The sequence below is a fragment of the Orcinus orca genome, chromosome 3, assembly GCF_937001465.1.
Source record: "Orcinus orca chromosome 3, mOrcOrc1.1, whole genome shotgun sequence".
Classification (NCBI taxonomy): domain Eukaryota; kingdom Metazoa; phylum Chordata; class Mammalia; order Artiodactyla; family Delphinidae; genus Orcinus; species Orcinus orca.
In genome coordinates, this window is record NC_064561.1 from 126700024 (window position 1) to 126712162 (window position 12139).

At 37.5% G+C, this 12139-nt stretch overlaps 1 protein-coding gene across 4 annotated transcripts in view; it reads right to left on the reverse strand.

Moving 5' to 3' along the window:
• The window catches only part of HEXB (hexosaminidase subunit beta), a 58530-nt gene that overhangs the window by 36418 nt on the left and 9973 nt on the right, over positions 1-12139 (reverse strand). For 3 of the 4 annotated variants that reach the window (XM_049707699.1, XM_033430030.2, XM_004270813.4), the window contains exons 4-5: positions 7541-7587; positions 7155-7265 (exon numbers count right to left, since the gene is read on the reverse strand). In XM_049707699.1, coding sequence (XP_049563656.1) covers positions 7155-7265; positions 7541-7587 — 158 coding nt within the window. The remainder of the gene's footprint in view (positions 1-7154; positions 7266-7540; positions 7588-12139) is intronic. The other variant, XM_033430031.2, reaches the window with a different exon arrangement.

The following is a 12139-nucleotide window of genomic DNA, read 5'->3' on the forward strand; positions in this document are numbered from 1 at the left end:
CTGGGACAACATTAAACGCACCAACATTCGAATTATAGGGGTTCCAGAAGAAGAGAAAAAGAAAAGGACTGAGAAAATATTTGAAGAGATTATAGTTGAAAACTTCCCTAATATGGGAAAGGAAATAGTTAATCAAGTCCAGGAAGCACAGAGAGTCCCATACAGAATAAATACAAGGAGAAATACGCCAAGACACATATTAATCAAACTGTCAAAAATTAAATACAAAGAAAGCATATTAAAAGCAGCAAGGGAAAAACAACAAATAACACACAAGGGAATCCCCATAAGGTTAACAGCTGATCTCTCAGCAGAAACCCTACAAGCCAGAAGGGAGTGGCAGGACATACTGAAAGTGATGAAGCAGAAAAACCTGCAACCAAGACTACTCTACCCAGCAAGGATCTCATTCAGATTTAATGGAGAAATTAAAACCTTTACAGACAAACAAAAGCTGAGAGAGTTCAGCACCACCAAACCACCTTTACAACAACTGCTAAAGGAACTTCTCTAGACAAGAAACACAAGAGAAGGAAAAGACCTACAATAACGAACCCAAAACAATTAAGAAAATGGGAATAGGAACATACATATCGATAATTACCTTAAATGTAAATGGACTAAATGCTCCCACCAAAAGACACAGATTGGCTGAATGGATACAAAAACAAGACCCATATATTTGCAGTCTACAAGAGACCCACTTCAGACCTAGAGACACATACAGACTGAAAGTAAGGGGATGGAAAAAGATATTTCATGCAAATGGGAAACAAAAGAAAGCTGGAGTAGCAATTCTCATATCAAACAAAATAGACTTTAAAATAAAGACTATTAAAAGAGACAAAGAAGGACACTACATAATGATCAAGGGCTTGATCCAAGAAGAAGATATAATAATTGTAAATATTTATGCACCCAACATAGGAGCACCTCAATACATAAGGCAAATACTAACAGCCATAAAAGGGGAAATCGACAGTAACACATTCATAGTAGGGGACTTTAACACCCCACTTTCACCAATGGAAAGATCATCCATAATGAAAATAAGGAAAAACAAGCTTTAAATGATACATTAAACAAGATGGACTTAATTGATATTTATAGGACATTCCATCCAAAAACAACAGAATACACATTTTTCTCAAGTGCTCATGGAACATTCTCCAGGATAGATCATATCTTGTGTCACAAATCAAGCCTTGGTAAATGTAAGAAAATCGAAGTTGTATCAAGTATCTTTTCTGACCACAATGCTATAAGACTAGATATCAATGACAGGAAAAGATCTGTAAAAAGTACAAATACATGGAGGCTAAACAATACACTACTTAATAACGAAGTGATCACTGAAGAAATCAAAGAGGAAATCAAAAAATACCTAGAAACAAATGACAATGGAGACACAACGACCCAAAATCTATGGGATGCAGCAAAAGCAGTTCTAAGAGGGAAATTTATAGCAATACAATCCTACCTTAAGAAACAGGAAACATCTCGAATAAACAACCTAACCTTGCACCTCAAGCAGTTAGAGAAAGAAGAACAAAAAAACCCCAACATTAGCAGAAGGAAAGAAATCATAAAAATCAGATCAGAAATAAATGAAAAAGAAATGAAGGAAACGATAGCAAAGATCAATAAAACTAAAAGCTGGTTCTTCGAGAAGATAAACAAAATTGATAAACCATTAGCCAAACTCATCAAGAAAAAAAGGGAGAAGACTCAAATCAATAGAATTAGAAATGAAAAAGGAGAAGTAACAACTGACACTGCAGAAATACAAAAGATCATGAGAGATTACTACAAGCAACTGTATGCCAATAAAATGGACAACCTGGAAGAAATGGACAAATTCTTAGAAATGCACAACCTGCCAAGACTGAATCAGGAAGAAATAGAAAATATAAACAGACCAATCACAAGCACTGAAATTGAAACTGTGATTAAAAATCTTCCAACAAACAAAAGCCCAGGACCAGATGGCTTCACAGGCGAATTCTATCAAACATTTAGAGAAGAGCTAACACCTATCCTTCTCAAACTCTTCCAAAATATAGCAGAGGAAGGAACACTCCCAAATTCCTTCTACGAGGCCACCATCACCTTGATACCAAAACCAGACAAGGATGTCACAAAGAAAGAAAACTACAGGCCAATATCACTGATGAACATAGATGCAAAAATCCTCAACAAAATACTAGCAAACAGAATCCAACAGCACATTAAAAGGATCATACACCATGATCAAGTGGGGTTTATTCCAGGAATGCAAGGATTCTTCAATATACGCAAATCTATCAATGTGATAAACCATATTAACAAATTGAAGGAGAAAAACCATATGATCATCTCAATAGATGCAGAGAAAGCTTTTGACAAAATTCAACACCCATTTATGATAAAAAACCCTGCAGAAAGTAGGCAGAGGGAACTTTCCTCAACATAATAAAGGCCATATATGACAATCCCACAGCAAACATCATCCTCAATGGTGAAAAACTGAAAGCATTTCCACTAAGATCAGGAAAAAGACAAGGTTGCCCACTCTCACCACTCTTATTCAATATAGTTTTGGAAGTCTTAGCCACAGCAATCAGAGAAGAAAAGGAAATAAAAGGAATCCAAATCGGAAAAGATGAAGTAAAGCTGTCACTGTTTGCAGATGACATAATACTATACATAGAGGATCCTAAAGATGCTACCAGAAAACTACTAGAGCTAATCAATGAATTTGGTAAAGTAGCAGGATACAAAATTAATGCACAGAAATCTCTGGCATTCCTATATACTAATGATGAAAAATCTGAAAGTGAAATCAAGAAAACACTCCCATTTACCACTGCAACAAAAAGAATAAAATATCTAGGAACAAACCTACCTAAGGAGACAAAAGACCTGTATGCAGAAAATTATAAGACACTGATGAAAGAAATTAAAGATGATACAAATAGATGGAGAGATATACCATGTTCTTGGATTGCAAGAATCAACATTGTGAAAATGACTCTACTACCCAAAGCAATCTACAGATTCAATGTAATCCCTATCTAACTACCACTGGCATTTTTCACAGAACTAGAACAAAAAATTTCGCAATTTGTATGGAAACACAAAAGACCCCGAATAGCCAAAGCAATCTTGAGAACGAAAAAAGGAGCTGGAGGAATCAGGCTCCCTGACTTCAGACTATACTACAAAGCTACAGTAATCAAGACAGTATGGTACTGGCACAAAAACAGAAAGATAGATCAATGGAACAGGATAGAAAGCTCAGAGATAAACCCACGCACATATGGACATCTTATCTTTGATAAAGGAGGCAGGAATGTATAGTGGAGAAAGGACAGCCTCTTCATAAGTGGTGCTGGGAAAACTGGACAGATACATGTAAAAGTATGAGATTAGATCACTCCCTAACACCATACACAAAAATAAGCTCAAAATGGATTAAAGACCTAAATGTAAGGCCAGACACTTTCAAACTCTTAGAGGAAAACATAGGCAGAACACTCTATGACATAAATCACAGCAAGATCCTTTCTGACCCACCTTCTAGAGACATGGAATAAAAACAAAAATAAACAAATGGGACGTAATGAAACTTCAAAGCTTTTGCACAGCAAAGGAAACCATAAACAAGACCAAAAGACAACCCTCAGAATGGGAGAAAATATTTGCAAATGAAGCAACTGACAAAGGATTAATCTCCAAAATTTACAAGCAGCTCATGCAGCTCAGTAACAAAAAAACAAACAACCCAATCCAAAAATGGGCAGAAGACCTAAATAGACATTTCTCCAAAGAAGATATACAGACTGCCAACAAACACATGAAAGAATGCTCAACATCATTAATCATTAGAGAAATGCAAATCAAAACTACAATGAGATATTATCTCACACCAGTCAGAATGGCCATCATCAAAAAATCTAGAAACAATAAATGCTGGAGAGGGTGTGGAGAAAAGGGAACACTCTTGCACTGCTGGTGGGAATGTGAATTGGTTCAGCCACTATGGAGAACAGTATGGAGGTTCCTTAAAAAACTACAAATAGAACTACCATATGACCCAGCAATCCCACTACTGGGCATATACCCTGAGAAAAACCAAAATTCAAAAAGAGTCATGTAAGGGCTTCCCCGGTGGCACAGTGGCTGAGAGTCACCCTGCCGATGCAGGGGACACGGGTTCGTGCCCCGGTCCGGGAAGATCCCACATGCCGTGGAGCGGCTGGGCCCGTGAGCCATGGCCGCTGAGCCTGCGCGTCCGGAGCCTGTGCTCTGCAACGGGAGAGGCCACAACAGTGAGAGGCCCGCGTACCGCAAAAAAAAAAAAAAAAAAAAAAAAAAAGAGTCATGTACCAAAATGTTCATTGCAGCACTATTTACAATAGCCCGGAGATGGAAACAACCTAAGTGCCCATCATCGGATGAATGGATAAAGAAGATGTGGCACATATATACAATGGAATATTACTCAGCCATAAAAAGAAACGAAATTGAGCTATTTGTAATGAGGTGGATAGACCCAGAGTCTGTCATACAGAGTGAATTAAGTCAGAAAGAGAAAGACAAATACCGTATGCTAACACATATATATGGAATTTAAGAAAAAAAAATGTCATGAAGAACCTAGGGGTAAGACAGGAATAAAGACACAGACCTACTGGAGAACGGACTTGAGGATATGGGGAGGGGGAAGGGTGAGGTGTGACAGGGCGAGAGAGAGTCATGGACATATACACACTAACAAATGTAAGGTAGGTAGATAGCGGGAAGCAGCCGCATGGCACAGGGATATCGGCTCGGTGTTTGTGACCGCCTGGAGGGGTGGGATAGGGAGGGTGGGAGGGAGGGAGACGCAAGAGGGAAGAGATATGGGAACATATGTATATGTATAACTGATTCACTTTGTTATAAAGCAGAAATTAACACATCATTGTAAAGCAATTATACCCCAATAAAGATGTTAAAAAAAAGACCACCACTAGAAATATGAAAATTACAGAAGAAAATATATCATTGCTGAAGGTAAACATACAGTAAAGGTAGTAGTAGGTCAATCATCTAAAAAGCTAGTAGGAAGGTTAAAAAACAAAAGTAATAAAAATCATCTATATCCACAATAAGTAGCATAGGGATACAGAAAACAAAAAGATGTAAAATATGATGTCAAAAACATTAAATGTGAGAGGTGGAGTAAAGACGTAGGGTTGTTAGAATGTTTGAACTTAAGAGATCGTCAACTTACAATAATCATGTATATATAACCTAATCATGTATATAAAACTATACATATATATGTATGTATATGTGTATCTCTCTATATATATAGATATACACACACACAGTTAACTACAAACCAAAAACCTATTAATAGGTACACACACAAAGAAAGGAATCCGAACGTAACACTAAAGACAGTCATCACATGGCAAGGGAACAGAGCAAAAGATGATGAAAAGAACAAAAAAGAACTATGAAAACAATCCCAAAACAATTAACAAAATGGCAGTAAGTACATATCCATCAATAATTACTTTAAATGTAATTGGACTGGGGCTTCCCTGGTGGCACAGTGGTTAAGACTCTGAGCTCCCAATGCAGGGGGCCCGGGTTCAATCCCTGGTCAGGGAACTAGATTCCCACATGAATGCCACAAATAAGAGTTCTCATGCCACAACTAAGAAGTCCCGCGCCGCAACTAAGGAGCCTGCGAGATGCAACTAAAGGAGCCCACCTGCTGCAACTAAGACCGGTGCAACCAAACAAATAAATATTTTAAAAAAATTTAAAAGATGATTGGCTCTTTGAAAAAAAATGTAATTGGACTAAATTCTCCAATCAAAACACACAGAGACAACTCAGCCATAAAAAAATGAAATCTTGCCTTTGTGACAACATGGATAAATCTAGAGGATATTATGTTAAGTGAAATACATCAGACAGAGAAAGACAAATATCAATGATCTCACTTATATGTGAAATCTAAAAAACAAAACAAAATGAAACAAAAGTAGATTCATAAATACAGAGTGGTTGGCAAGAGGGAGGAGGGTAAGGGGGTGGGGGAAAAGAGGTGAAGGGGATTAAGAGGAACAAACCTCCAGCTATACAATAAATAATCAAGGGGATGTAATAATGTAATAACTCTGTATGGGGAGAGATGGATACTAGACTTATGATGATCGTTTCATAATGTATGCTAATGTCAAATCATGATTTAGTACACCTGAAACTAACATAATGTTGTATGTCAACTATATTTCCGTAAAAAAAAGAAGTCATACTATACGTTAAGGTATTCATTTTTTAAGTTTAAAATGAGATAAATGGGACATAAAAATTTATGTCAATCTTTGGTAAATGAAATTATGGGATCGCTACTTATTTTATGCATATCTATGTTCAAACTCTTTACACTAAGCATATATTTCTTTCATAAAAATTACAATAATGTCTTTTGGAGAAAGAAATTCAGGGTTTTAATGTAAACATAAAAATAATTTTTTTTATAACATAGTGTGTTCATAAATGATCAGGTGAAGGTGCAGAAAAACATGGCCAGAAAACCTCCCGATCCCTACAAACTGGCAGTGATGGTGGGGATGAACCAATGAAAAGAGAAAATAGTTAATGTCTACCTTGCCCCCAAGCTCCCACCACCTGAAGTTCCATATTCCTTTGCAACACTTCCTTAGGTATGAAGCTGCTCTCAGATTCCTTTCTAGGCCACTTTAAAAAAAGCAAGTGGAGATCACAAAATTAAAAACAACTAGAGGTACAATGACCATATATTCCTAACCAGAAGTCTAGACCCATGATTTGACAAATGATTCACAGAGGGCCAGTGGGCACTATTAAAACTGAGTCTTTCTCTTAACAATGCTGACTGAATACTGGTTAAGCCCCTCTCCCACCCCAATGAAAACAAGAGAGTGATTCCCTAAGGGAGCCTCCACTTCTCAGTAGAGGAAATATACTTCCCAGGGGAGGGAGGGAAGAAAGCCCAGTGCTTATACTTAGTATATGGAAAATGAATCCCCTGTTCCAACCTGCACAACAGCATATGTAACCAACGTAAAGTAACAACATTAAAGGACACATCTTCAGAATAGACAGTGGATTAAAATAAAATAATTACCTACCAGAGTTTTAAAAATACTCTTAATGGACAGAAAGTGTCTGGATGTATCAATTAAAATTCCTCTATGAGGAAACCTTGGAGAATCTACAATGTTGGATTCATTGACAGTGAACTAAAAGACAAAAGAAAATTTTTATTTATTTTGTCTTAGATAAAATCTGTACACATTTTATTTATGTAATAAATAAATTATACCTATCTATGCAAGTATTGGATAAAAGATTAATTTAAAACCAACAAAAAGTGTGAAATATACATTTACCAGATAAGATACACACTAGGGGAGAAAAAACATTCAAGAAGTAATAAATAGCTAAAAAGTTTATATTTTTCCTATAGTATTATATCTACCCAATAATGTTAGGAACATAAAATAATCATACTTACAGTCCCATAAAAATCTTGATAAATTAACTGGCTAAAGGTCTCTAAACCTAGGGAAAGTAAAATTTATAATTTATTGCATTAATTTATAAAAGAGACAATAAAAGATGTATTATCCGTACACAGAACCATAAGCAGAAAAGGCAAATAAAATTAAATATGTTATACATATACCCTGTAACATATTTTCTAAAATCAACGTTCAATTTAAAAAAATCCCTGTGCCATCTAATAAAAATGCTTTACTTCATTGTACCCATACCCTTGGTTTTGTCTGAATAAACACAAAATAGTGATTTAATAAAACAAAATGCCAGTTCCTTAATAAATTTATAGCACTGTAAGAAAGAACTTTTATCGTAAAATAGTATAGGCACTTTAGAAGTACCTAAACTTAACAGAGGGCAAAGAGGCTCAGAAAACACCATGAAACTATAGATAAAGGCCCAACTTACAGTGTTTTATTTATACCTGCAAAGACTATCTCCTGACCATTTTTTTACTCAAGTGGATTGTTCTCTATATTACAGGCCAACTCCTCTATCTGGCCTTGACTTTACCAAAATTCATCATTCTAGCTGACAACTATATTGCCAAGGAAAATTTTAACCTAAGAATACAGGCATAGGGACTTGTACGGTGGTCCAGTGGTAAAGAACCCACTGGACCAATGCAGGGGATGCGGGTTCAATGCCTGGTCATGGAACTAAGATCCCACATGCTGCGGGGCAACTAAGCCCGTGTGCCACAACTACTGAGCCCGCGTGCCTCAACTAGAGAGAGAAAACCTACACGCCACAACTAGAGAGAAACCCATGAGCCGCAACGAAAGATCCCGCATGCCGCAACGAAGATCCCGCGTGCCACAACTAAGATCCGATGCAGCCATAAATTTAAAAATATATACATAAATTTAAAAAAAAAAGAATACAGGGATACCTCATTTTACTGCACTTCACAGATACTGCATTTTTTACAAATCAAAGGTTTGTGGCAACTCTGCATTGTCAGATGATGATCAATATTTTTTAGCAATAAAGTATTTTTAAATTAAGGTATGTACCTTGTTTTTTTTACACATAATACTATTGCACACTTAAAAGACTACAGTATAGTGTAAACATAACCTTGATATCCACTGGGAAACCAAAAAATTTGTGTGACTCCCTTTATTGAGATAGACACTTTACTGCAGTGGTCTGGAACCAAACCCACAATATCTCCAAGGTTTGCCTGTAGTTCAAAGTCAAATGAAAGAGAAGATGTGACAACATACCACAGAAATATGAAAGATCACAGGAGACTACTACGACAAACTATATGCCAACAAATCTGACAGCTTAGAAGAAATGAATATATTCTGAGAGAGAGAAAACTTACCAAGACTGAATTATGAAGAAACAGAAAATCTGGGCAAACCGATTACTAGGAGATTGTATCAGTAATCAAAAATCTCCCAACAAACAAAAGTCTAGGACCAGAAGGCTTCACTGGTGAATTCTACCAAACATTTAAAAAAGATTTGGGCTTCCCTGGTGGTGCAGTGGTTGAGAGTCCGCCTGCCGATGCAGGGGACACGGGTTTGTGCCCCGGTCCGGGAAGATCCCACATGCCACGGAGCGGCTGGACCCGTGAGCCATGGCCGCTGAGCCTGCGCGTCCAGAGCCTGTGCTCCGCAACGGGAGAGGCCACAACAATGAGAGGCCCGCGGACCGCAAAAAAAAAAAAAAAAAAAAAAGAAAAAAGATTTAATTTTTTGGATGTGACACCAAAAGGAAACAAAAGCAAAAATAAACAAGTGGGACTACACCAAAATAAAAAGCTTCTGCACAGCAAAGGAAATCATCAACAAAATGAAAAGGCAATCTGGGACTTCCCTGGTAGTCCAGTGGGTAACACTCCACGCTCCCAATGCAGGGGGCCCAGGTTTGATCTCTGGTCGGGGCACTAGATCCCACATGCATGCTGCAACTAAGAGTTTGCATGCTGCAACTAAGGATCCCGCATGCCAAAAAGAGGATCCCACATGCTGCAACTAAGACCCAGTGCAGAATGAATGAATGAATGACAGCCCTTTATCTCCCCCCTCCAAGAAAAATGAAAAGGCAATCTACCAAAGGATGAAGATACTTGCAAATCATATATCTGTTAAGGGGTTCATATATAAAGAACTCATACAACTCAATAGCAAAACAAACAATCCAATTAAAAAATGGGTAGAAGATGTGAACAGATATTTTTTCAAGGAAGACCTACAAATAGCCAACAGATATATGAAAAGGTGTTCCACATCACTAACCATCAGGGAAATGCAAATCAAAGCCACAGTAGGGCTTCCCTGGTGGCGCAGTGGTTCAGAGTCCGCCTGCCGATGCAGGGGACACGGGTTCGTGCCCCAGTCCGGGAAGATCCCACATGCCGCAGAGCGGCTGGGCCCGTGAGCCATGGCTGCTGAGCCTGCGCATCCGGAGCCTGTGCTCCGCAACGGGAGGGGCCGCGACAGTGAGAGGCCCGCGTACCGCAAAAAAAAAAAAAAAAACAAAAAAACAAAAAACCACAGTAACATATCACCTCACACCTGCTAGAATGACTGTTCTCAAAAACACAAGAAATAACAAGGGTTGCTGAGGACGTGGAGTAAAAGGATCCCTCATGCACTGTTCACGGGAATGTAAATTGGTGCAGCCACTACAGAAAACAGTATGGAGGTTCCTCAAAAAAATAAAACTAGAACTACCACATGATCCAGCAATTCTACTTCTGGGTATTTATCCAAAGAAAACAAAACTCTAACCCCCCAAATATATGTACCTCTATGTTCATTGCCGCATTACCATAGCCGAGATATGGAAACAACCTGTCCATCAATGGATGTATGGATAAAGATGTGGTGTATATATATATATATATATATATATATATATATACACACAACGGAATATTATTCAGCCATAGAAAGAAGGAAATCCTGCTATTTGGGGCAACATGGATGGAACTTGAGGGCATTATGCTAAATGAAATAAGTCAGAGAAAGACAAACACTGAATGATCTCACTTAGATGTGGAATCTTAAACAAACAAACAAAAACCAAGCTCATAAATATAAAGAATAGCTTTGTGGTTACTAGAGACGGGGATAGGGGGTAGGCAAAATGGGTGATGGGGGTCAAAAGGTACAATCTTTCGTTTATAAATAAATCCTAGGGATGTAAGGTACAGCATGGTGACTATAGTTAATAAATACTGTGTTGCCTATTTGCAAGTTGCTAAAAAGAGTAAAATCTTAGAAGTTCTCATCGTAAGAAAAACAGTATTTTTCTAAATATGTGTGGTGACGATGCGAACTTACTGTGGTGATAATTTTGCATTATATACAAATATCAAATCATTGTGCTGTATACCTGAAATTAATATAATGTTATGTCAATTATACCTCAAAAAAAATAGGAAATAGGAAAGAATAAAAAGTTCAAAGTCATTTTTGCTACGCCTCCCTCCCACCCCCAATACAGGCCCATACCAGGAGGAATAACTTTGGAATTTTCTGTTAAGTGGCAATACACTCAATTATCATTTAGAGCACGTTTGTTACTTTCGAAGTCTGACAGTAAGCAGAAAATAAGGCCTTCCTGGACTAGATTCACAAAATGCTCTCAAAAGTTCTATTATTTTGATGTGGATCAGGGCAAACATCAATAAAGCCGTTTTCCCTAACAGGCCCCAGACAAGACGGGCACATCAGACCGACAGAAGCTTAAAATCACATAACATTATATATAGATGATCTACATGACAGTGTTTGTAGTTACATTTGCGGCAAACATCTATAGCTATTTTCATGTCATATTTTGAAATAAGATCATAATCATACGATTATTACGACTATAATACATATAGCAGTAACAATGATTATAATCATACCATTATTATTATGACTACAAAACACATAGCAGTAACATTGATCATTTTATTCTAGATAACACTCACCTGAGTCAAATCCAAAGCCTTCTTTATTTTTAATAACTTTGGTTGGTTTGCTCACATTAAAGAAAATTACTCTCCTTTCTCAAAACTATACTAATTTGGAAGCCAGTACAACAAAATCTTATCTACTTGAAAGAAGAGGTAATAGCAGCTTTTGAACAGCAAAAATGAACATCCCATGCCCAAACTTCGAAGTTCAGACTGAAAGTCACAGGAAAAGCTTTTAAGGTTCCTCTCTGCCCACTACCTCCAATCACTCTAGAGTATATTTTTATCTTTTCATGCTATTCCTGCAAACTTTGTTATATTTCTAAATCCACAGGAATTTAAAATGGGGGAAGGGTTCTCTTCTTTTCTCAGCCATCATGGTGTGTATGGTTGACTCTGTTCCTGACCTTGTCTTCTCACAACACTCCTAGGATCAAATGATTCCTGGCCAAGAAACAGAAGCAGAATCGTCCCATTCCCCAGTGCATTCAGATGAAAGCTGGTGATGAGATCAAGTACAACTCCCATGAGGAGACAGTGGAGAAGAACCGAGTTGAGCTGAAGGACTCTCACATGCGATGGCACATGCATTTATGCTGCATCTATATCACTAGCATCTTACCACATCAA